The sequence below is a fragment of the Ambystoma mexicanum genome, chromosome 6p, assembly GCF_040938575.1.
Source record: "Ambystoma mexicanum isolate Mex_15411 chromosome 6p, UKY_AmexF1_1, whole genome shotgun sequence".
Taxonomy (NCBI): Eukaryota; Metazoa; Chordata; class Amphibia; order Caudata; family Ambystomatidae; genus Ambystoma; species Ambystoma mexicanum.
In genome coordinates, this window is record NC_090935.1 from 589336503 (window position 1) to 589364018 (window position 27516).

Consider the following 27516-nt stretch of genomic DNA (forward strand, 5'->3'; position numbering starts at 1 on the left):
GTCCCTTAGCTGAAAAAAATGGAAATCATTACAAGTGATTACTTTTCCAGTGTGCACGATTTATAAAGAAAAAGCAACATTGATAAAGCTCAGAAATATGCCGTGTGGATAGTGAACATGTTTCGTTTTTATGCAACGTATTCACCAAACAAAGACATGTTTTTCAAATGCGTATTGCTCCAGAGTAACTTGCTTACAGTTGTTGATCGAAATATTAAGAGGAGTTTAAGTAAATTAAAATTGATAAAACTGTTTACCGGTTTTAGTGGCTGAAGAGAGGCTGCTGGCTCTAATAGTATACTTTCAATTGAGAGTAAAATAAAAAAATATTGCGCAGCAGCAATAAATGTTTTCTTCCTGCCAATGTAGGAGAGTGCGCATTGAAGGACACATGCACAAGGTAATGAAATCCATTTCTTTTGTACTGTATTGCCGTCCTCCCTGTGTATTCTTATTAATTGTAAATACTAAAATACAAAGGTCATACAACTAGCAATTTTATATTTAAATGCTGTTCTAATGTTGGGGCGTGCTTGCGTTTTGGGCTTTGTCTAAGGGAGCGCATTTTAGTGTTTAAACCTTGGAACCAAGTTATTTGGCAACTGGTTACTGAGGTAAATATCCCATGGCATACTAAAGGACCAAACGGGAGACAATCACAATACAACCAAAGACAGTAAACATAGCAAACTAAGTCAGAAAGACTAGAACAAATCATCAAGAGAACCAGGACCTAACTATGACCTTCCCCAACAGCCCTTAGAACAAACATAGAGAGGGAAAGGAAGCACTGCATCACGGCCCCAATGCAATGGGTGAGAAACAGAATGTTTCATCACTACACACGGTCCACCAACACAAAGCAGGAAGCACAATTCCCCACCACACAAACTGCAACTAAACAACAGTCCCAAGGATGTTCACCCCACGGAAATCAAAGAACCAGTCAGGACAGAAGGATACGAAACGTCTAAATACACACACTCACCAAGACGGATCCACTAGGACAACACTTCAACACGACCCCGACCCTAAACCACTCAAAGCCTTAACCGACCAGGGTCACACTAGATCACCTGAGAATAGATATCACCCACCCAGTCCCACACCTGAAGATTATGTTCAGACGCACCCACCAATACAAACTATACTCAATAGGATACAGTTGGATCAGCGCAACACCACCCAAATCGAGTCGGCCCACGAGAAACCAGCAACATCCGAACCCACAGGTATACAACTCCAACGGGATCATAAGTACCTGAACCAGAATACAGACCCCACTAACCCAACCCTCAAACTTTGCATACTTAAACCCACACAAAACCACACAACCATCTCTCTCCCAGCAATCTGCACGCACTTTACAACACCGCATCAACAACACATAAACTTCACGAACAGCACTCGAGGCCTTCATCCGATCAGATACTAGCACAAAAGCCCAGCACTCGGTGTATACCGAGCTGAAGCTGCCAACAGCACACCACTTCTCCCACTCTCCTTCTCCCCTCCTCCCGACTAAACCTTCCCCCGCACTTCTTGTTTACAGGGCGTCTGGGGATCAATTCCGTTGGTGACGATGCGCTATACAAGTACTGCTAACATAACTGACCTGCCTGCACCCACTCCTGTCATATGCTTGACAGACGTTCGTGAGACACTGACTGGCTGTCCAGGGACTTTAGTCATTTGATGGTTTCTACCCTCTTGTCACATGTTTAATATATTTGATTACCAATGTAGCCTTTCACTCTTGTAGTCACAACTGGAACATTTATGATTATGCATCATACTGTCATATGCACATGCTATGTGAGTTCCGTGAAGCTTCATGTGCTTTATCTGAAGTAATTTGCTGATTACCGTGTGCGAATGAAGCTAGCCGTACGGTCTTCTCTGTTTCGGTACTTTTTTGTATGGCTTTGAGGAAATGTGTGCAGGCAAGTTTCCCTTGAATATGAACATTCGTTTAATTTGCTGCATTCGGTGATCACTTATTGCAGTGTTTGTCAAGCCGTATGGCATTGTTTGCTATGACTGTTGAAGTGGTTTAACCCTAGTGTTTCAGAGGAGCGCGGTTTATGATTGTAAGAAGATGAGACTTGTTTTGGGAGGGAAGTGACCTTTTTAAAGGAAACTTGCATTTCTGAAAAATTGACTGTCAAGGGTTGGTTTTACGGTCTCATTCCTGGCTGCTGTCATCATTGGAACAAGGTACAACAGGAAGACAAAGCCCACTTGTCACTTCTAAGTAAAATGAACACGATAGAATCCCTTCTGGGTGTGGCGAACACCCTCTATTTATCACTCAACCATGCGCGGCGGAGAAGGGGCTTAAGAATTGACTCCACCCTTTGAGCCGAGCATATGTGGGTACGTATAAAACTTTATCCGACTGTGTGATGTCGCCGGAATCACAATTTGATGCATTTATACATATCGTTTTCATTATAAATATTGTTTTACACTTCCTTTCGGGATTGCTACTAAAATATAACGAATTGCTCGAGCTTTAGATGGGCGGTCTTCATTTCGTTCTGGCATCAAACGAAGGAAATGTACTCCTCCCCCACACCAAATAGGTTTATTTTTCATGTATTTGAACATACCTCGAAGGCTGTGTTATGGTGTCCTAAACTGCCTCTTTCCCCTGCTTCCTTGAGGATGTACACAATGGCGAGACTGTCATGGTGTCTCAAAGGCTTACTGAGTTGAGGAGAATATGGTTAAAATAAATATTTTGAATGAACATGGTTGAAGACCTCCATATTAAATGGCAAGTAATCATAGATTAAATGTAGTAAACACCCGCCTTTCGGTCCTAATTTGGGCATCGCCCAGGTCAATGTGTTTCCATGGTGTTTTTTTATTTTTTTTATTTGTGGACCTGGAAAACTGGATAAACCACCCTAGTGAGATATCTACTCTTCGTTTTGTATGTAGGTGCACTTTGTATTTAATCTCTAAAGCAAACTGGTGCAACCATTTTACATTCTGAATTCTTCTATTGTCATTTGTGTTTACATCTATTTACAGTGCTCAAACTTTGTAAAGGTGTAACGTTTTGGCGCTGCAAAAATCTAAATAGCTGGGCAGTGTGTTAACTAGGATATAGATGTGAGGTGTGTGGATTGTCTGTTTAAAATAACACTGCTTTCCCACATCTCAAGCTAGTGTTAAAAATAGTTGTATTTATTTAGTTAATGATTTAGAAGCTTTCACAACTATACAAGCACCCAAAGAGAAACGTTGTAGGCCGGAGCGGTTCTGTGCCTGCTGGACGTGCACAAAAGGTTGCACCCCACTGCCCGGACCTCCAACCATATTGCAGCACCCTACGGCCCATTTACCGACTCCTGCCCCCTCCTCAACTTACCTGCTGTGGGCTCCGGCTGCCTGCTTTTCTGTTACCGGTATGCTCTTTGCATACTGTGGCCCCCGATGCCCGGGGCACAGCGCGCTTTTTGTGCGTGACCATTTTAGTTACTGATATGTATATGTACGTATCGAAAGTAAACCATTCAAGTTGCTACTAACCAGGCATAAAAAGTGAATCCTCAATTCTCCACATGTGCATTGTGCAACGTGTGTATATATTGGAACACGTAGAGTTTCTGAGACCCATATCTTATATCGGGCCACTACTCAGAAGAATGCCCTAGAATAATGAATTCGAATTATGGCCAAATGTAGCAAAAAAGAAAGACCTACAGAAAGTGTCTAATGTAGAGTTGTAACCGGACGAGTAGTGGTCGCACTGACGTTCCCTGTAAGTGGCAAGACGCGTTGGACTGAATATAATGAAAGGCGAAAATGTATCTTTAAGAGAAACCACACTTTAGCTTATTTGATTAAAGACGATTAGAATTTTGCTCTATATATCATTACGAAGCACACTGCATAATTAATGAAAAACTGCACTAATCTACAGAGTGTGTGATCTCTCCTATAGATTAACTCCCAGTTTTTTTATTTATTTGCCCCAGCAGCCTAATCTGCTAACAGTAGAAGAAACCTGAAGTTCTTAAATGCGCCCCGGCCTTTACAACCAAAATACCTTCTTTTGTATCCCTTGCTAGATGGCTCGTCCCCTCCCTGTCTCTGAATCCTGCCCAGACTGGTTTAGGGAGTAAGGAGAGAAAATTCCCCCTAATTGTAACCTCAGAATAATCGAAGTATGCAATTACTGCAATCAAACAGTAGGCAGAAAGGGGTTTGTGGGGGCTACTTGAAGATGTTCAACGCTACTGGAGAGATGGCGGGTATCCTTGCGGGAACAGCAGAATAGTATTCGTTTTTAGAGGGACTATCTATCTTGCAGTTTGTTTTGCTGAAGCCCAGCAACTGAACTCATTTTTCCTGGACTTGCTCAAATATGAGATTAGTAATTGGTCTTAAAATTAAAGGAAATAAAAAAATCAAGATGAGACCGGGTCTGTTTGACTTTTTGACACTGACAGTAGGCAACAGGCTACCCTGGCCATTCAGAGGGATACACATTAATGCTCGAGTCTGGCCACTGCTCCAGATAAGATTTTAAAGTGGGAGTGCTTTTTAGGAAGTAAAAAAAAAGTTCCATTCCCAGTGGGAGTATTTTAATAAGCGAGTAAAAATGTTTTACCTGTAGATCAGCAACGTTTTGTAAAATATTTTTTCGCACCAATTTATTCATGCACATTAAAAGGTACACTTTCCCCTCTTCAGACCAGGCAGTAATAATAGTAGTGCGGCTTTATGTGGCCTTATGTTTACTACTGGTCCAAGCACATCCATGGTGCTGTGTGTATGAAAGGAGGGCATGCATCGATGTGTCAGTTTCCCATTTTTGTTGGGAGTATTTTTACTCCCTATTTTATTTTTTGGGGGGTGTTTATTTTTAGGGATTAAAAGTGTCTGATACACCCCTTAAGTGTAGGGTTGAGTCTGGCTCTTCACTGTGGGAACGAGGCACTGGAGGAGTGAAGTATGAGTAGAATACATTGCTGTTAACCGAGACACAGTCCTGCACTTGATCAGTTCGCTATGACGTGAAGTGTGGGGTTGCTGGTTCCTGCGCTCTAGAAGAGTCTCTTGATTGTTCAGGGAGCTAGTTGACAACTTGATTCAGACCTGTATAGTTGATGTTGGTCTCTTCCAAAAACCACCTGATAACTGTTGGTAGAAAGCGAAAGTAATTTCGTCAACTTCTTAGCTGTCTAGCTGCAGCACAAGTAACTATCCAATCTCCAGGGCAGCATAGCGATAACGCCACCAGGGTGCAACATTTTCAATTGTTAGGGGATAGCTATGAATAGAGGTCGTCCTGGTTTGTGAATTCCAGTTGTCCGTGTGCACATACATCTAGCACTCCATTTCTTTCTCACTAAGACATTTAGTTTCACTAATTGCTTGTTGTGAATGCAAATTGTGTGTGCAAATCAGTGGCTGACCAGACCATGTTGCAAGAGAAATGGAAAATCTTCTTGCTGCAATTTGAGTTTGCTAAATCATGGATTTTCAGAAATATCTCCTAGGGTGTTGAGAATGTCCCTGTATTGTATAGATGAGGTTATGAGATTGAATATTATGCATATAAAATGTGCTTATTTTTCCTTACTAAACGAAAATTCTTACAGTCGGAAATGCCCTTTTTTTCTCAAATCACCTCATGAGATCTAGGTCTGCGTAGAGAGAAGAGAAATGTGCAGCAGGAAAACGGGTGTTCACAGGAGGCTCAACTCTGGGTGTAGCAATGGCTTCTCCCCTACACCACTAATGCTTTCAAACATCCAAGAGGCAGACGGGTATCAAAATCTTTCACGATATCTAGAGGTTTCAGTGGACGCATCAGGAATCAAACGGATTGTGTCTACTGGCAGAGTGGCCAGAGGGGTGGGGTACAGAACATGCTTTAGCTGCAACCCGTGTCGGACATGTAGAGTGGAAGGAGTGTGCTAAATTGCCAGTGTGGTGTTAAGAGGGCAGAATAAGGAATATTCTTGAAAGTGATGAGCGAGTAGCAGATGTTTAGCATGGGGTTTGCTCCCAGAAATGACCAGCACATGTCCTAAATTGTTTTTTGCATCCGTTTTTGAGTTCCATTTATTGCTAGGTATCTGTAGCAAGTCCCCTATCTTGAGCTATACGTGGATTCTATGATGTGCACTATATGCAATGACAAACGATGAACATGATTTGCATTCTGGCTCAAAGGAAGGAGACGCTTGTCCAGCTGACCTATTCCCAGGCCTCTAATTTGGGGCAGAAAGTAAATGGCCGTGTTAACTGGCAAAAATAAGTAATTTTAAAGACGCTGATACGGACTGCTCAGTTCTCACAATCTTCACATTAGTTACTTCGTCGTCTAATGATGTTAAATCTGGTAGTGCTGACAATTTATCATCAGAAATGGTTTGGTATACTTTTGCATTATCATTAACCTCAACATTTGTGACATAAGTCTGCGCTAATTTTTCAGAATTGGAAAGCAATCCTGTGTGACTGCTGTCACGCAATCTCAGGCTTCAAAACTGAAGGGAATGAATGAAAGGTGTTGAGTTAATCCTAACCACTTACCTTGTTCTGGTCAACTCCACACCATTTTTTCTTTCTTTTCAGCCTTTCCTGTTGAATATGGGTGAGCCCCTTCGGCATTGGTGCAGACATCTTTAGAACAGTGGCATGAAAGATGGCATAGAGCATTGCAAGTGGTTAAAATGGATTAAAAACCTTCCAACATCGCGTTATTTAGTTACACATTCTGTCTGCAGCTGATAAACAGGAAGAACCTACCAGAACCTGTGAGGGAAGCATTGGAAAACCCAATTGGCCTAGCTTTGAAATATCAAAAAGCTTTTTTCTCCCAGGTATGCAGATTAGTTTAGTGCACTAGTTTGCAATACTGCATTTTGAAAGAGAACAGGCCTCCCGCATTGTTAAAAATATCATACTTGACCTCAGAGAAATGCACTTGCCCCATGGCGATGGGTGACAGAAATATTTACTTGTGCTTTCTGCAAAATAGTTCATAGTTGGTGCAATGCTGCCACCCAAATGCCAGCCATACACAATGAAACTTGTATTTGCCATTTAGTGCCAACCTTTGATTGTTGTAAATGTCAAATAAGTTTCTAACGTACCCATACTCGCCAGAACGATAGACTACCATACGCTTGGTTGGTGCAATATCTGTTTGGTGATGATTAGCAATATCTAGTTAAGTATTCTTGGTTTAACTTCGCATTTAGCTAGTTTATAAGCCCTTCTAGCTGAAAGAAATTTGCCAAAGAGAATCCAATTTGTTTAATTAGGAAAGAAAATCAGGTTTCTGATGATTGTGAATCTGCTTAGAATCACATGCTGTACATATTGTCCGACATCTAGTGGTAGTCGCAGAGTATTGCATCTTTTTTGAAAGATCGAAAAGGGACGTTGACATGGGAGTGACTGTAACACTATCCCTAACGTGACGTGTAGTGTAGTGTATCCAAAATCCCACACGTGTTAAGGTCCCACAGATTGTTTTTATTCTGCCTACTTAGTTGGTCGCACATAAGGCAGAGCTCGTAAGAGTTTATATTGTTAATTTCACTGTTCTTCTGCGGTTCGCTTGTCTTCGACAATTACTCAGCAGTTGTTTGCCTGATGCTGTCTGCCGACTTTCCATCCTGGGCTGATCCGCTGTTTACCACGTGTCCTCCGCTCTCTGGCTAGGTTCTTACAGTAGGGGAGAGTGCCTTGGAAGGACACTCGTCGCCGATGCAATCAGTGTCTCCCTTGTGATCACGACTAGCGCTTGTGTAAAGCCTGTAAGCTCTTGCAGCCCAAGACCCTGAAAGACAGGCGTACGAAGCGGAGGGTGGCTTACGCCATGCAGGCCGAGAGGCACACCTGCGCCGGTGCTTCAGATGAGAAATCTGTTGGCAGCTGAGGGTCCGATTCGGAGGCAGTCGACCTTACTGTGGAGCTCTTTCGCTCCCATGTGTTCATCCCCGACAAACATGCCACCGGCAGTGCTGTGGGAGAAGTCGCATCCCGGCGATGGGGACACACACGCACCACTTGCTCTCAAGCACACAACCCCTAAACTTTCACTTGCAGACCCGTCGAGGGAAAGTTTCATACGCCTGCAGGCCCGTCGCCGTCTTCGACTGTGCTTTCCGAACCTCACGGTTCGGCACCCTCTGCGCAACGGCAGCTTATGGATGGTGCTAAATCTTCCTCTGTAGCGGGTGCTCCCACTAAATGTTTGGCTTCTGACGTGGTAGCGCCGAAAGCCGCGATAGTCTACACGTGCAGATGTTGGTCCACTCGACAAACCCCCGAAGTGCTGTGAGAAGCTTTCTAAAGCTAGTTTGACCGTTTTGGACCTCAAGAAGGCACCAGCTTTGCCTGAGGGTTATTCTGCAGCCTCTCCTCCTCTTTCTAGGGCATCAAGACCCAGCTCCTCCTGCATGGCCCTTTCCAATTCCGTATCCCTCAGGCTCCCCTAAATGGACAAGGGACACGTTTGAGGCTTGTATGAATAAAATGGCAGAATTCATTAATTTTTCAGGCCCATTCCATGACATTCTAAAGAGACATAGGGATGTGGACTGATTGCATCCCTCTGAAGTCCCAGAGGCTCCACTCTCCCAGTGCTCTATTCTCCTTCTTGGAGGAATCCCATCAGGACCACGAGGGGGATGACTTTCGGGATGATATGGGATCCGGATGATCGTAGCCGGGATGTTGCTTATGCCCAAGACCCTCGCCAGGGTGGCCAGGATCTTACCTAGGAGGACCCAGACTCGAACCCTGTGGATGACCAGGGCACATGGCCTTCCATGCCGCCACATGGCCTTCCATGCCGCCACATGGCCTTCCATGCCGCCACATGGCCCTGACAACATTTTTCTGGATGCTCCTCCTGTCTCCCAACCTGGAGACTCGTCACCTGTAGATGACTAGAGGATGTTCAACAAACTTCTGAAGAAAACTGCTGATCCCTTTTGAGATTACTATACGCAAAGCCGTCCCATGAGTCGGACATCGTGGAAAGTATCCTTAAGGAAAAGACCACGGTCAGCCAAGCCATTCCTTTGTTGAGCTCAGTCAAGAAGCGCCTGGCCCCCTCATTGCTCACACCGTCGCTCACGCATGCGGTGAATTCTTGTGTGGAGAAAATGTTCTGTGTGGCTCCTTCAGACCCGCTGTACATCAGGGGCGCCATGCAATCCCAGACTTCCTAGTTGTCACTACTACTTGTAAGAGGGCGGGGGTGCCTCTGTCCTCGGAATCCCCTCCTGAAATGGACTGCAAGAAATTGTATGCCCTTGGCAAGCGTGTTACCACCTCTGCTGCCCTTTCCACCAGGATTGCCAACAATACCATGCTGCTCGCAAGCTACAGTGACGTTCAGTGGAGCCTTTTCCAGGACGGCCTTCAGGATGTCCTGGAACCCACTCGCACCCGCCTTTTGTCTGTGGTTGCAGAGGGCAGGCAAGTCACCCAGAATATCCTTAAAAATACCTTTGACTCTGCTGAGACTGCAGGGCATGTCCTTGCCCATGGAACCCTTCTCAAACGCCACGCCTGGTTGAAGTATTCTGTTCAAACCGGAGACTCTGGTCTCTTTGATGAACAAACCAGTGGAGGAAGCCAACCTTTTCTGGAAAATGGTTGATGATACTGCGGAGACGGCCAAGATGGAGCACAAGACCTTGAAATTGCATGCGTGGGGGGGGGGGGGTTACGTCAGTGGGTACTCAAGGCTGTCGCCCACGGGTACTTCATAGAGTTCCTACTGCCACTCCGCTACCATCTACCCAGAAGCAGACAACTTTCACAAGACCATCTGCGCATTGTGTTGGAAGAGGTCCTGGGCCTGCTGGAAAAGGGCTCCATCAAAGTTGTTTGTCATCTCCAGGTAAGTTGTACCCAAAAAGGATATAACCATGCACCCTGTTTTAGATCTGCGTCCTGTGAATAAGTATGTCAAACCACAAAAGTTCAGGATGCCAACTCTTCAGGAAGCAATCCCGCCGCTGCGGCAGTCGGGACAACATGGCCACATTGGACATGAAAGATGCATACTTTCATATTTCATGTTGCCAGCGCACAAAAAATACCTCTGGTTCATGATTGAGGATACACTATCCGTTCATATTTCTCCCCTTCCCCATTGTTTCAGCCCCAAGGTTGTTTAAAAAAGGTACTGGCGGTAGCGGCGGCTCACCTGCGCAGACAGTCCATCCCCGTGTAGCCTTACCTCGACGACTGGCTCATAACTATAGTCATACAGAAAATGCCTGGTAAATACCCAGAAGACAGTAGATCTCCTATTCAACCTAGGATTCTCTATCAACGAGAAGAAATCCAGTCTGGTTCCCAGCCTAGTCAAACAGTTCCTGGGGGCCCTGATTTGTACAGACAGCTGGCTCGTCTTACCCTCCAACGAAAGGATTCAAAACCAGTGGTTCCAAATCCCTCATTTAGCCAGTCGCTGGGTAACCCTTCACAAGGCCATGTGGCTGATGGAATGATGGCTTCCTGCGTCTTCCTAGTATCTCATGGTCGTTGCTCATGCGCCCCATGCAGGAGTGGCTCTCGTGACAATGTCACCCCAGCGACCAGTGGGACGATTTAGTGGTTGTCTCTTTAGCCCTAGTCCTGTCTCTGCAGTGGTGGTCAAGGGAAAACCTTCAGCAGAGGAAAACCTTTACCACCCACCCCCCGCACGCAGTAGAGGCCACACTCGCCACAGACTCATCTCTGACAGGGTGGGGGCCCACCCCTCTCAACAGATGGCTTCAGTGTGTGGTCCCCATCAGTAGCGTCCAATTACATCAATCTGTTGAAACTGCTTGCATTGTTCAAAGCCCTAAAAGCCTTTCAAGCACGCCTTCAGGGTAAAACAGTTGTCCTTAACAACAGTACCACAGCCATGTCCTAACTGAAAAAGCAGGGGGGGGGAACTCTCTTTTGGGCTATCCAAACATCTGGAAGTGGTCACTCCAACACGACATGTTACTTCTCTCACAATATGTTCTAGGGGAACACAATCTTCTGGCAGATGTGCTCAGCACAGATCCCCCCCCTCCCCCAAACCCCACCCGTAGAGCACAAGTGGCGTTTGCAAGAGCACATTCTACTCGACGTCTTTGCAGAATGGGGTTTCTCAGACAACGACTTCTTTGCGACTTGGTAGAACGCCCAATGCCCAGATACCCACAGAACCGCTCCAAAGGGATCAGTCTCTGGATAACATGGTCTGGGAGATTTGCCTACCATTTCCCCCAGTTCCCCTTCTTACCGGGATAGTGCACAAGATGCACCAGCAACAAGTCACTATGATCCTGGTGGCACCAATGTGGGCCAGATGGCGTTGGTTATCCCATCTCATGGAAATGTCAGTCTCCCCTTCCAGGAAGCTGCCATGTCCATTCAACATGCTGGCTCAAGACCCGGGAGAGACACTGCATCGGTGCCCAATTTAGCAGCTTGGCTCTTGAAGTCATACTGTTTGACCACCTTTAACTCCATCAGAGATGCATGGACATACTCGGGGAAGCACAGAAACCAAACACCAGACATTGTTACTTCAACAAGTGGAAACCTTTTGTTATCTGGTGCAATTCTAAGGATGTTAATCCCATCGACTGCTCTCCTAAAGCTATTGTCCTTTATCCAACACCTATTACACTTGGGACTTGTTTTCAATTCCCTAAAGGTCCACCTGGCCACGCTCTATGCATATAGCACATCCCAGAGCAACGTTTTCTGATGGAGAGGGTTTGTGAACTGCAGACTTTCAGTTCTGGATCCCTTTGTGACTATTCACAAAGACAAGGTGGTTTGAGCGCACATCAGAGTTTTGCACCTAAGTTCATCTCAAAGTTCCATGTGAATCAATCAATCGAACTTCTCACTTTCTTGCAAAACCCCACTAATTGGCAGAAGGAGGCCTCCACACACTGGTTGTGAGGAGGGCAGTAATATACTACTTTGAAAAGACAAAGCCACTGAGAAAGACGAACCAATTCTTTATCTCTGTGGCAGCTGTTAGAGAAGGCGACCCTGTCTCTAAATCAGCGATTTCCAAATGGAGTGTAAATTGCATGACACTGGCTTACTCTCTTGCCAAGAGAGATCTACCATTTATGCGTAGAGCTTACTCTACTCGGGGCAGAGAGGCTATCATAGCATTAATTGCAAATTTCATATCATTTCTATTTGTAAAGCAGAAACCTGGAGTTCTGTTCACACTTTCATCCAACACTACTGCTTAGACACGTACTCCAAGTCTGATTCTCAGATGGGACTAGCGGTGTAAGACATATTTGCTATTGTTGCTTCACACATCCCACCCCCATCTCCTGGTACTGCATTCTAGTCTATGCACAGCATGTGATTCTAAGCAGATTGGAAAGCATCAGAAGACCTACATTACGTATCGTAATTGTATTTCTGATGATGATTCACATGCGCCCACCCTTCCTCCCCTCTTGAAGTAGAAGGAACATGGACATATATTACACCTGCTCTCTTTTGTACTCACTCACCCACGCATTCTGCAAGGCTCCTTCACGGCAGAAGAGAAAAAAAAACGGTGGGACCTCAATGCGTGAGCGAATTTTTTTTTTTTTTTTTTTCTTTTTTTTTTTTTTTTTTCTTTTTTTTTTTTTCAGTACACTACACGTCACGCTAGGGATAGTGTTAGTCACGCCCATGTCAAAGTCCCTTTTCGATCTTTGAAAAACAATGCAATGCTCCACGATTACCATTAGATGTCGGACTATACGCACACTATGTGAATCTAAGCAGATACAATCATCAGAAATACAATTATGGTGAGTAATGTATGTCATATAGTGATATGACCAAGATGACAAAATCTAAAGTGGGGAAACTGACAACTTCCCGACAGGATCCTAGCTGGGATTGGGGGGTGGGGGAAAGAGCAACCTGAGTGTTGCCAACCGAAGTAATGCCCATTGTGTTAGGGGACCTCTTACAACTGGTTTCTAAAGGCTTCCTCCATTTTTAAAGTAGTGGTAGATGGTGAGTTGCTTTGCCTAATACTAAATGTTGTAGCCAGCCAAGTGGGGAAGCCAAGATCCATTGATATGTCAAAGAGCATGTAATTTGGGGAGATGGCATAATTCGCCCCTTGTGGGAATCCAAACTGTAGCTTAAATAGGCTTATATAGCAATGCATCAAATGAAGGCCTTTTTACTATCGCTATACGGGTGCACTTAAAAAAAAAAAAAAAAAAAAATCACCTAGTTTATGTGAAAGTTAACTGCTGTTTTGTTCTCATTCACGATCCTTTGCAGCTTATTTGTGGCAACTACTGGAGCGAAAAAAAGAAATGAAGGGGAACCTCTTGACAAGCGATAAGCTGACGCTGGGCCCTAATTGAAAGTTGCACCAATTTCCACTTGGTTATACATGCTTATGTTGTTTCGGAGTAACAATTCATGAATTAAAAATGAAAAACTATCCCAATGTCACTTTTATTTCATCATAAAAGGCTATATGCATCCAGTGAGGGTCCAAAAAGAAGTTACCAATGCATTTTGTACTTCAGTCCGTCATTCGGGCTAGACACGGACTGCTTTAAAAATGTAAGGACATCTGGATATTTGAAGGCATCAAAATGTGATATTGAATTTTTTCACGACTTGCTGTTATATGTTCAACCGCTTGAGCAGCAGGCAAAGAAACGCAGGATAGAAACAATGTACTTAATGTGATTTGATTTATTTGTACTGCACGGATTCTTATGAGGGCATCCGGACAGAGACTATATGGGCGCTGATGTTAAATCAGGAGAACCTTTGGGAAAACTAAAAGGGAGTCTGACCGCTGCATTCTAGGCAACCTGAAGGCAGTGAATTTGACAGGCTGAGTTCCCGGTCAGTATGGCATTGCAGTAGTCAAGCTTAGAAATAACCAGTGTGCTGTTGGGCAATCTTTCGCAGGGATAAGTGGGAGAATGGGCCGTACGAGTCTAATCCAATATTAGAGGGATTTGAGCATCTCATGAACCTGCAAATTAGGTATCCAGTGATATCAACGAATAGTAAATAACGAAAAACATTTTGAACTAACCCAAAATACTGAAAAACACCTAATCTTTATTAAAAAAATATGTATGGGATTAAAGGAATGGTTCGCCCAAAAAAATGTATTTCAAAAATAGATGGGCAATATAAAAAGATTGGCATTTTTTTTTTCTTTCAAAGTGCCTATGTAAAATTTTGAGCAATTAAACCTCAAAAATGTGAAAAGCAAGCACATGGGCGCATCCATTTTGTGAAATGGATGCCCGCCTGTGCTGGCTTTTGCAGCACTAATGAAGGAAAAGCCAGCCAGCTGTAGTAAACAAAAGCTACCACTGGGTGGCTTTTCCTTCATTGGTGCCGGGACTCGGAGGACACGGACCGGAGACTACAGGCAGAAAAGCTGCAGCTCGGAAAGTGCTATTTTTTTTTAAAAAAATTTTTTAAATGAGCACTAGCTGCGTTTTTTTTCCTGAGTTTTCCGGGCTGGAGGAGCCCGGAAAACTTAGAAATAAAACCGCAGCTTTAAAAATGTTGTATTTATGTTTGTGGTAGCTTTTGAAGCGACCGCAAACATAAATACGTTTTTGTGTTTGAAAACGCTGCAGTTTTTCTTTCTAAGTTTCTCAGGCTCCTCCGAGCCTGAGAAACTTAGAAAGAAAAACCGCAGTGTTTTCAAACACAACCGCGTTGTTTCTGCCTAAATATGCTTTCCCATTTGGGGCTTTAGGGCTCCCGGGGAGCGTTGTGTTTCTGCCTGCCGTGGCTATCACTCCCCACGGGGAGCCCTAGAGCCCCAAATGGGAAAGCAGATTTAGGCAGAAACACTGCGGCATGTAAACACAACTGTGTTGTGTTTCTGCCTGCCTTTGCTTTCACTTTGGGTCTCCGGTGCTCCTCCGAGCCGGAGGAGCCTGAGAAACTTAGAAAGAAAAACCGCAGCATTTTCAAACGCAATAACGTTGTATTTATGTTTGCGGTCACTTCAAAAGCTACCGCAAACATAATTACGTTTTTACAGCTGCAGTTTTATTTCTAAGTTTTCCGGGCTCCTCCAGCCCAGAAAACGTAGAAAAAAAAACGCAGCTAGTGCTTATTTAAAAAAATAGCACTTACCGAGATGCAGCTGCAGCTTTTCTGCCTGTAGTCTCTGGTCCGCGTCTCGGCACCAATGAAGGAAAAGCCACCCAGTGGTAGCTTTTGTTTACTACAGCTGGCTGGTTTTTCCTTCATTAGTGCCGCAAAAGCCAGCACAGTCGGGCATCCATTTCACAAAATGGATGCCCCCATGTGTTATCTTTGAGCTTGAATTGCTCAAAATTTTACATAGGGACTTCGAAAAAAAAAAATGCCGTTTTTTTTTTTTTAATTTTGGGCGAACCATTCCTTTAAAACCGGCAGGGAGGGGTCTGGGGAGGGTGTTATAACTCCAGGGAAACGGGGTGGAGGTCCTTAGGACCCCCCCCAAATAAAAAAAAAAAAGGTTTTGGTTTTGTTTAAATTGCTTTTCATTTAATTTTTCTTTAAAATCGGAGTGATCCGCAAATTATAGGTCAGATTAGACTGCCATATATGGCCTACCTTCTTTTAACTTAATGTGAAAAGGCAATAGGCATGTCGAATAGTGCTGGGCAAGGTGGGAGGTGGTGTGGATCATCCAGGAGGCGTTTGCGTCCCAAAAAGATAACCTCCGTTTTAGAGGGGTTGAGTTGAAGTTTATTAGCTAACATCCAGCTTTTAAATTCCTGAGCACAATCATTTGTATTGAGTTTGTTGCATTATTAATCCTGACATAAATCATCTGCATAAGTGGTAACTCCGCTCAAACTTGGAATAGATTCTCAGTAAATGTTGAATAGAACTATTCAACAGGAGAGGGGAAAGGGAGGCGCCCTGAGGAACAGGCAAGAGAGGTGGAATAGAAGGTGTTTTTTTTTTTTTTTTTTTTTTTTTACCTGCTGAGTCCAATCCGATATAAAGCGTCAAAACCATTTCAACGAGTGGTCCGACACGCGGGCAACCTGCGGCAGCCTAAATTTGAGTGTGTTTTCGTCGACCATGTCAAATGCTGCTGATGGGTCGGGCCTGACCAGCAGGCTAAGATCGAGCAGATTTCCGAATGTCATCCCATACTGCGATAAGAGCTTTGTCAGTGCAATGACAAGGCCTAAAGCCCGATTGAAAAGAAAAGCGTCAAGAAGGTCATGGGCTTACAAGAACTGAAGTTGAGTAGTAACAACCCTTTCTAAGATTTTAGACGGCCACTGTGTTTCCTTAACATGCTAATATTCCATAGTTGCTGTTATCGGTCTTTGAGATTACCTCCTGCTATTAACACACTTTTCGCACAGATCCAAATGACCCCACTCGGGCAGTTTACAACTTACATTAGATTTTGATTACTAGGCACAAGAGCAAGAAGTGTGCTTTAATCCGATTTGTGACAAACTAACTTAATGATGAATATGCACTTAAGTGTCTTGGACTGATCTTCTACCAAGTGATTACATGTAAGTTAGCTGGTGTACATTGGTCTTGCTTCCACATTTATTATAATGTGTATTATTTCTTTTTATGTATTGCTCACATCACCAATGTCTTAATGTGTGCATCAGTGGGGCTAGAAGGAACAAATGTCATAATGGAACACATGTTATAATAGATTCTATGTTAGGAAGCAGCTGACAAACCCTTTGAGTGTTAACGGAACTCCCATCTGTAAAATGTTTTGCTTATATCGGTTTTCACTTTTTTCTGTAGTTTTTGAAACCATCCATAGGGTGGAAAAGCAAAGTTGTTCTACAGTGAAGGCTGTTCTAGAGGAAAAGCCATGTGCATGGAATTATTTTTCCATCCATTTCTGTTTTGCTTGGGAAACTGAGTCGATTATGGGAGGCTAGCCATAGTCTTTAAAGGCATTGCCTAGCTCACTTGCTTATGTTTGTGTTACTGATTTTAGGAGATGTGTATAGCTCCAAACATGTTGCCGTCCAGCCCCTACCTGGTTTCATTAACATATACATGGGCTCTTGCTCCAGAAAGCCTTGTACAGAGTCCAATTTCGATGGAATAGTGCAAAGAATGTTGACACTGATCTTGATGCTGACTGAGAGCTAATGCAGTGTTTTAGGGATGCTTTGCAGTCTGTTTTTAAAGTTAATGCTGATTCTAGCTGCAAGATTTTGAGAAAATGGTAGCTTGACACCCTTTTCATGATGTTGGCTGAGGTTATTTATAGATGTTTGTATTTATTACTTACTAGCATTACTTGATATTGACAGCCCCATTTCGCCGCATATACATGTTGCTGGGTGCGTAAAGGTAATAATATGGTGGGGGGCTGCAGGAGGGCTTCCCTTGCACATGTGTTGCTAAATGTGGTAAAAAACGTAAATAAATTGCCATTTTGGTATGCACAGTAAACAAAATGTGCAGTGAACATACAGATCCCTGAAGCTACAGAGTTCCTTGTGGTGGCCTCTGCAGATTTTTATATAAAACGTCTTGAGATCCTGGCAGCGCATCCTTTTTTAGATTAAACATAATTACTGCAAAATGTGTGTGCTGCAATATTTTCATTAAACTGCTGCACATCTTTGAAGTCCATGCCAAAATCACATCCTATTTGGATTGTGTAGCTGCATTTCACAGTTTGGATGAAACCTAGATTGGCCAGATTCTCCAAATTGATATTTGCCTTTAGTGAAATAACGAATATATTGTAATGTATTTTTGCCTTTTTTTGGTAGGAATGAAGATCTCAAGGAAATGTTGGAGAGCAACAAAGATTCTGCCAAATTGGATTCAATGAAAAGAATTATTGCAGTATGTACACGGCTAATTTTTCTTCTTAAATAGAGCTCATGAAAAGGTTAAGACACAAAAGCATACTTCTTGCACCGCCCAACGGAGGTTGAATCTCTCCCTTACCATGTTTGTGGTCTAGGGGAACCTTGTGGACATTTGAACGACTGGCGTTTGAAAGCGGAAAGGCTCTAGGTGACTTACGTATCAGTTGGAGCAAGGCATGGGGGTTTTACTGTAAGTCCTCTCCTTTATAAGTAGTGTAGTGGCGGTTTCTGCCTTGGAATGGGACTGAATTACAGTGATGTAACAACGTAAAGAGCAGGTAACTGGCCCAGAAGTAGTGTTTGACAAAACGACCACAGCACGCTGTAGAACAGGGATGAGAGTGCTTTTAAACCCTTACTTTTGCCAACACTACTACTAGAACTGCAGTGATCTCAATCGTAAAGGTGAAACGGGCACACAATGAATAGCATACTTTCTTTGCCTCTAAAGTTAGCATAGTCCAAGAGCAGGGAACTCTATTCGAGAGGGTGTAAGCCAGAATGGAAGCATCCAAAACCAAAAGTCCTGCAAGTGTGTATATATATATATATATATATATATATATATATATATTATTTTTATTTAATTGAACCTCGTATGGACATAAGACTTTAATTGAACTACAAAGCCAGACATACTATCAAACAATAACCATCCACCCCTGTAGTGAGATACAGAGCATGCAGACTTTAAGAGAAAAGGGCACTCTGGCTACTGAAGAACAGTGGCCTGCTGGTAAATATTCTTTGACTTGCTTGACTTTCTGCACAATTGTGTTTTATGCATAAAACATGTTCTTAAATGTCACAAAGGCCCATACAACAAGGCCAGGCCACCAAACAGTTTGTGCGTTTGGTTATCAAATAAACCTTTAGCATGTATTACAAATTTAATTATACATATTCAGTCATCATGATCAAAATTGATTACATTATATTGCAATTGAAAGTGCATGCTATCCTAATAAATTGAAAGTGCGACTCTTATCTCTGAAAACAGTGAGCAAACATGTCATAAAACATTAATGCAAAATAAATAAAATACAAACTTGCAATTATTCTCCAGCATGGGATGTGGTATGGATTCACATGCTCGTGAATATTCCGTTGTCAGGCTGGGAATCCTCGGTAAAAGAAAAAAACTGTTTCACTTTCACTTTTAAACTGTATTTCTCCTCTAAACCAATCCCGGTTCTCTGGGTCATACTCCTCACATCCAGTGATCATCCTCTCCCTAAGCCCTGCCTCTGGCAGCCATCTTCAGATTCTTACTTCACGCTTCAGTGTTGGGAGTCCTCAAATTTGCCCTACAAATTTGCCCTACAAGCAGATTTCTTTGTTGAAAAGTGAAATTTTTGTGTCCAAGAGCCCGTGTGCTTTTATACTCATCGGCCGGCAACTGGGATCTGTTATCAGTGAAGTTTCGTGCCCCTCAAGGGCGAGGATTCGTCAAAGTTTCCAGAAGGCCACCTTGGGCTTACTTAACGTCATCCGACCATGTTGGAGGAGGAGGGAAGGACCCTCTTCAGGCCCTGCACCAAATACGGGCTACAGAATGTCTTGGTGGAAGACGAACATCTGCAGTGTCTTTACTGCCTGCATCTATCTGGATTACAACGAGGATGGGTGCAAGATATGTCTGGGCTTCTCGAAGAAGACCAAAAAGGACATGGATAGCAGGCTGGTGTCGTGGCTCAGTTTGAGCAAGGCCTCTGTCCCGTCCTCCGAGCAGGGGCATGCCTCACCCAGGACCGGCCAGTCCGAAGAGCGAAAGTCCAAAATAATGCCAAGAGCTGCAAGTCGAGTACACTGGGTTCGCCACTGCCGCAGGTCCCAGGTTGGCCACAATCACTATCACCGTCCGCCTCCATAGCCAGCCGCCAATCATGCTCCTCAAAGAGGAAGTCATCCACCCTGGCCAAGTTACAGGAGAAGTCAGACAAGCCTATGCCACGGGAGGAAAAGAAGGCTGTGCAGTCCAAACAGGCTCAGCCAATGTCCTCGTCAGCCACTTTGCTGTTCGCGGCAGTGGGATCCGATCCTACAAGCTGTGGCTCCTGCAGCGCAGAGGGTGTCCCTGCCCCCATGGACCGAGGCATCTGCAAATGCTGAAAGTACCCCTGGAGGGGTAAAGAGACAGTCCTGGTTCACGGCCCTCAGGGTGGAAAAGGGGGGGGGGGGAGAGGGGCGAGGAGGCCCCGAAACAGCCCTTCTCCAAGGTTGACGTTCAACCCATGGCCAGTTCATCCAGCCAAACGAGACTTGTTGGAGAAGAAGTATAGGGTGACAGACTCTGTGCATGAGGTTGCGACTGTTGCCGGACTCGGTAGTGTCAGCTGCCGCAAGGAAACCTTGTAACCTGGCCTCATCAGCATCAGCCCTCCCGGACAGTGAGGGAAAGAAGATGGATGCCATGGGGAAGAAGGTCATTTACACTGTAGCATCCACAATCAAGGAGGCCAACGCCCCAGAGGCTGTGGTACAAGCTGGGCCTGATCCTGGATTCCTCCATGACAAGAGAATGGAAGTTCTCGCCCCCCTTTTAGGAAGGGGAAGTGGCTTCGGACCTTGCCATCATGGTGGCAGTGGACATCGCCAACACAGGTTTCTGGGAGATGGGGAACAGAGTATGCCTTTGTTGGTAGGGATGGTTGAAGGCCACTAACTTTTATCAGGATGTTCGTACGAAGGTGCTGGACATGCCTTTTGATGGCAAGAATCTGTTTGGGAAGGCGGTCGACTAGACCCTTTAAGCCATCAAAATAGATACAGAAATGGCACGCTCCCTTGGCACCCTTCAGCAGCATCACTCGTCTTTTGGCTCCGCCAGAGGAAAGTCGAGCAGATTGTCCAAAGGTTTCTCCACATCTTGGAGGAAACCTCCCTGATCCTCCACGTAAGAGGCCTACAGGGGCTGCTCCTAGGCCTACAGCAGTGGAGGCCAGTGTTGCCGTCACCCGTAGGGCAGTGCCCCGGTGCCCAAGCAAGCCTGAACCGGCCAAGACGTCAGGCCCCCACTCTTGCACCCCGGTGGGAAGCCGGCTGACGAGTTTGTTTCGTCAGCGAGTGGAAGACGATCACCACCGGCACATAGATGCTGGACGCTTTCGCCCAGGGAGACACCTTTGAGTTCTAATGCAGGTGCCCTCATATTCCACCGGTTCCCCGACAGGAGCAGCATATTCCTCAACTCCTGGTGGAGGTGCGAGCCATGTTACAAAAAGGGGCGATAGAGCTCGTTCCCCAATAGCTCTGTGGCTCCGGAGTCTATTCCAGATACTTTCTGGTAAAAAAAACGACCAAGGATTGGAGACCCATCTTGGACCTGTGACGCCAGAACAAGGTCCTGAAGTCCCAAAAATTCAGGATGGTCATGTTGCAGCACTGGAAGAAGGGGATTTCTTGACATTCTAGAATGTTCCTACGGTTCTTGATGCAAGGCCAGCAGTACCAGTTCAAGGCCCTACCATTTGGCTTGAAATCAGACCCACAGGTGTTTACAAAATGCCTGGCCGTGGTGGCGGCCCTTCTGCAGGGCATACATGTATACCCATACCTGGATGATTGGTTGATATGCGCCCGCTCTCGAGAGCTGGCCGACTAGCACATGAAGGAGACTATCCGGCTACTGACAGAGCTGGGATTCTCTGTTAATTATACAGAGTGCTGCCTCGCAGAACAAACTGTTCCTCGGCGCCAGACTCAACATGGTGGCTTGTGTGGCGTCTCCCTCGAAGGAAAGGCTAGCAGCCATTCAAGGGAAGGTGCAAGGACTGTCGTCGGCTAAGACGCCCACGGTACGGGCCATCAAGTCCGTGCTGGGCATGACGTCCTGCATCTACCTCGTCCATCTCTGCAGGTGTGCAGATGCAACCCCTACAGGAATTCTTTGATTCACGTTGGATACAAGTGTCCAGATGTTTTGCAGACCAGATCCCTACACAAGGCGTTCTGGCGGGCTATAGAGCGGTGGGAGGTGCACTCCTACATCACCCATGGAATGGGATTTAAAACCTCGCCATACCAGGAGACGGTCACGACTGACACCTTTCTGGAAGGTTGTGGTGCTCCGAGGTCTGTGGCTTCCAGAGAAGGATCTGCACATCAACATCCTGGAGCTACGGGCAGTGTTCTGGGCCCTCGTGTCTTTCCTACTGTCTCTGAAGGGCAAGGTGGTGAGGATATTCTCGGACAACACCACCACCATGTTCATCTACATCTGGAAGCAAGGGGTCACTCGGTCTCCTGCGTTCTCCAAGGAAGCTCAGGACTTTTGGCACTAAGCCATCGGACAGGGATGTTCCTTGTCCCCTCCACTTGGCAGGCATCGAGAACACCATTGCAGACTCCCTCAGCAGGGAGCTGTGCTCATGCCATTAGTGGGAACTTTGTCAGGATCTGGTGGACCACCTGTTCGTCACATGGAGCAGACCCACAGTGGCAAACTCCAAATGCCAGAAGTTTGCCAGCAGATTTAATCAACTGAGGAGCTTGGGGGGGGGGGACGCGTTCTCCTCCTTCCTGTGGAAAGCACTGTTTCTGTACGCTTCCCCCTCAACCCCGACTCCCTGCCCCCCCCCCCCCGTTTCCCGTTTCCTCTCCTGCTGTGTGTCAGCAGCGTACTCTGACAGTGTCGCTGTAAGATACTAATCGCCCTGGTGTGGCCGAGAGAGACCTGGTATCCAGACCTGCTCAGCCTGTCAGCGTCACCGTCAGTCAAGTTGCTGGTACTTCCGGATCTGCTCCCCAGAGAGGAAGGTGCATTCCTTCATAATGACCCAGGATCGCTGAACCTAAAGGCATGGCTCCTGCAGCCTTAGAGTTTAGAGGTTATGAGCTACGGCGAACTGTAAGCAAGTCCTCACCAGGGCATCGTCTACTCTAAAGTGCTACGGCCATAAGTGAAAGCATATTGCTATGTGGTGCCGGTCACAGACGATTACCCCTCTGAGGGTCACTGCTCCGTAGATCCTTCCATACTTACTATCATTGGCAAGAGCTGGGTTGGCTCATGCATCCATCAAGGTACACCTGGCTGCCATCTCCCACTACACCAGGTCTCCGGGAAGATCCTTGCTGTGGTCCCACGGACTCCTCGAGGAATTCCTCAAAGGCCTGTTCCGATCTTTCCCTCTGGTGAAGGCTCCTGCCCCGGCATGGGAACTCAGTGGTTCTAACAAGGCTCATGGGCGGCACCTTTCGAACCTATGCATCGGGCCCTGGTCCAGTTTCTATCGTGGAAAACTGCTTTCCATCACCTCTGCCAGATGTGTGGATGAGATCCAGGCCCTGTCCCGCAAGCAACCGTATCTGAGGTTCCACTAGTCGTGGGTGGCACTGTGTACAGACACGCACCCCTCTTTCATGCTGAAGGTTCTGTCGGAATTCCACCTCAACGGGCCTTTGGTTTTGCCTGTTTGCTTTTGAAATCCTGGTCGGTGGCGGTGCGGGCCTTGCATTCGCTGGACGTTGCTTGTGCTCTGACGTTCTAGGTGGCACGCAGCAATTGTTTGTGAACTTTCGTTCTTTGAACCATGGGAAGGCCTTGTCGAAGTCCTCCACCTCAAGATGGCTCTCCGGCTGCATCATGCACTGTCATCTGCTGGCGAACCGACTGCTGCCGGGCCGTCCGAGTGCCCACTCCACTGCGACAATGGCATTCCTTTCTGGTGTACCCTTGCTGGACACCTGTAGGGCTCAGACGTGGAGGTCCATGCATGCCTTCATGAAATTCTGTGTCGACCGGTATTGCAAATTCTACTGTGTCGAAATTCTACTGAGTCGGCCAAGCAGTGCTATGCATTCTGTTTGCTCGAGGTGAGTGTGTTCCAGGGGTAGGTGTAAGTGTTAATTGCTCCTGTTGAGCCTTGCCACCGCCCGTGGTTGTGTACTGCTGTGTATTCATTATTCATGAGCATGTGAATCCATGCCAGACCCCATGCTGGCGAACAATAGATACAGGTAAGTAAGTAACTTAAACCTTACTCAACCATTTATCTAAAAAAATAAAAACATCACTACAAAATGCTTCTATTCTGAAATGACCATCTCCTTATCTGAAATAAACCTCTGACAGGATCCCTGTCACTGAGGGCTTATAATTGATGCGATTAAAGTGCAAGTGCAAAAAGTCTCAGTGCTTCCCTCCCTGATGTTAAATGCAGCTGCCGTGGTCACCAGACATTCAGCCCCATATAGACTGCTCCAAAATTGGTAGCTCAGAATGAATTCCTTTGTGCCTGCCAAGTTATGATAGCCCATTAAGTAGTATACTTTCAATCCTGGGTAAGAGGTAAAGCAGGTGATGACTGGTTTCTATCTATAGCTTGCATAATCCACATACTCTTTTTTTTTTATGTGGATGGTTCAATCAGCTGCCAATATATTCTTGTGTGGGGAGGATATTGAATCGAAGATATTTAATGAATCTTCTCAGATTAACCAGACACAATTTGGTTAAATAGGGGCATGGTAGATTCAGTCGAAAGCCGTGTGCACAATATTCATTGTATCTTTTCATAGCCAATAATTTACCTATGTTATCAGCATTGCCCCAGACTCGTGTTTTATTTGTTAAAGTGTAAATGTGCAATAGGCGAATCCAAAGCCTTTTCCAATGAGACGCCTATAAAACTGAAATTAGTCAAAGCTGTCAGTCGCAGTCCTCGGAGTAAGGAATTGGAGCTCTCCTTGGGCAAGTAACAAGCCCCAGTTAAGTGCGTGGTGCATGCTGTAGAGATTGCAAGGTGTGAGAAAAAGCTTGCAACGCTGTAGCAGCCACAAAGAGCAAATCGAGGGCAGGCTACGTTTGCATCTCAACGCAAGGTCTCTACCGGCACTGCACTTGGTATACCCAGCATATAGAGCACAATATGTTTCCCTCCATTTTTCCAGCCAAGATATGTGACGTGATGGTAGTACTACCAGATCGTAGAGCACTCCAGGAATGATGATAGTACGATAAAGGCTGATAAGACCCTCCACATAATATCCTCTTTTTTTTGGCTACAAACCTTTTCATAAGAAGCCACTTTTTTAGGACTTAGAAAGTCCCCATAGAAAGTGACTGTAGGACTAGATTTAATTGATGCACCCAGATAGCTATAGCTAGCTACAATTTCAAGGGCCACGCCTCTATTTTCCAATTAAATGGGATATTGTATGAAGTTCTGCCCCCTATAACTACTATTCTGGAGTTGCTAATTTTCATATTATTGGAGGAAGCATAGGTGGAAAGTGCATCAGTGGAGTGCTGTAGGCCTATGGGGGTGTAATCGAGCAGGACTGTCATCGGCGTAGCCTAGCCAGGGACAAGGACACCTCCCATTGGGACGGAACATTTCAAGCAGACCTTATTTCCTCATCCATATCAGAGATGTATAGATTAAATGACAGGGGTGCGAGAATGTGCCCGTTTCAATCCCTGCTTCGTGACAATGGGCTGGCTGATGGCACCCTCCTGATTCACGCGTATTAAGACCGGTATCCGTGTACATAGTTTTTGTATGATAGATCAACAAAGGATCGACTCCCTACCCCCCCCCCCTTCCCCCACGCGGCTCAGCCTTCTTCACATTAATGGGCGTGAGACCGAATCACATGCCTTTGAGAAGTCAATACAACAGACCTAGTTTCCTGTTTGCTCAGTTTGGAACTTCTGCCATAGCAGAGTGAATTGTGCAAATGTTGTGAATGGTGCTGTTCTTTTCTAAATCCTGCCTCAAATTGTTTAATATGCCATTTCTTTCAGTAATTTATACCTTTTTTAGCTTCTTTCAAGGTGAGCATTGAGTGGGGCATCTGGGCGTTTTCCGGTGCTTCCAGTCTTGTACGTGGTGGTGAGTTGGCTTAACGGGATTCAATAACTCGATGCGGTTTGACAAGCGGCAATAGCTTCAGGCTTGAAGCATGGGACAGGCATTTTTTTGAGTAGGCAAGGTTTGAAGGCTAGACCTGGTCTTGGTGCTAGGAAAGTAGAGATTCTGCTTGAGTGCTACACAGAAGCTTTTCAGCTTTAAGCGGAGATGACTCAGTGTCTTCGACATGATGTCTTGGCAGAGGCTTCAAGGGGCTTGAACTTAGAGCGTGTCCAAGACATCTGCATTTGATCTAGGCAGCCTCAGTGGTTCAAATTTGCAGAACATCTGCTGCAGGGAGTTCTCAATCCATTCCTGCCACACACACATGCTACTCCAGTAGTTATCTCCCTTGTGTGATGTCTCCATAATGTTGCAGGGGCATCTTTTGAAGATCCTAGCTCCTACCCCACTCCTAGAGGAGGTATACCTTGTTCTCTTGGGAAGGTGTGAAAGCAACAAAACGTAAACCTTCTTGTGTCCAGACGGTATGGCCAATGTGCTCTTCTCCATTATTGCATCATCTATTTGAGGAAATCAGTACGTAAGGCGTTTCCCAGTTCAGGAAAGAGTAGCTGTTCCAGTATACAAGAAGGGGGACAATATAGTCCCCAGTATTTGTCATCTATTGGCGATTCTAAATACTAGCAGCAAGATTTCTGCCACTTTTATACATGGATAAAAACAAGGGCTAATAATGACGCAATCTTCCCAAGATTTTTGACTAGTTTTCATACTGGTTTGTCTAACAAAGACAATCTTATCACATAAAATATCTAATTAGGAAAATTGTAAAGATGTTGCTCCTTTATAGACTTCAAAGCAGCTTTTGATACGATCAATCAAGAGCTGCTTTGGAGGAAATTAATCTGTCTTGGCATTCCTTTCGACTTGCTCAATATCCCACAACTATAGCCTGAAACTAATGCCAGAATTGGACTGAATCTGCGAGGAGGATCTTCAGAATAAATGCTGACAAATCATGGGCTTAAACAAAGGTGCATGTTAGCCCACAATCTGTTCAACCTTTTTCAGACATATTTACCTGAAACAATATCTGCACCTCTCCCCCATAATTGGTACCGGCAAGTATGTTGTCTAAGGTATGCGCACAACATTGTTATTGTAGACCAAACTCGAGTAGGTTTAAAGCACTCTATGGCAGCTCTAGTCGTATACGCCTCTTCCAAATGAATAAGCAGTCCACAATTTTGATATTTGGCGCAAAAAAAGAACACCAGATGCTTTGATTGGAGATTACTCACTTAGCTACTCCGAAAATATAGTTTCAGGGGGGTCACCCTCACTCAGATCCTCCAGGCTGTGGAGTGTAATGATTGGTTGGTATTGTGTGATCTACTGGATGCCCACTTGCACATATCTGCCCTAAGTATCAGAAATATCTTTGTATTGTGGGCAAAGTCACTGTCTACCAGTTGCCAGCTCTCCCATGTGGTCCTGATAGCATTCCAAATGTTGTGGTGGTGGACCATCCAAACGTGCTGAAGGTGCACGTCTTTTCCAATTCAGACTGTCACTTGCAGGCATGATTGCAAGAAGAGACCCTACTAGACTTGGGAACGATATGTACCCAGCTCCACCAATTAGGGTTCACCATTGACCAAAGTCTTTTCTAGGGGGGCGCTGTTGAGCCTTGAACAAGATGGCTGCCCGAGTGAAGAGCTCCTGCCGAGCAGAATCAGTTTTTATAATAAATCCGATTACACCCTATGCTGCAGTGTCTCTACTATTGGTGGACGGGGGTGTGTTTGCTGTCTCTG

General features: G+C 45.2%; 1 protein-coding gene across 1 annotated transcript in view; it reads left to right on the forward strand.

Moving 5' to 3' along the window:
* Positions 1-27516, forward strand: part of AP3B1 (adaptor related protein complex 3 subunit beta 1) — a 2743269-nt gene that overhangs the window by 61370 nt on the left and 2654383 nt on the right. Inside the window, exon 2 of the mRNA XM_069627424.1 lies at positions 17778-17853. Coding sequence (XP_069483525.1) covers positions 17778-17853 — 76 coding nt within the window. The remainder of the gene's footprint in view (positions 1-17777; positions 17854-27516) is intronic.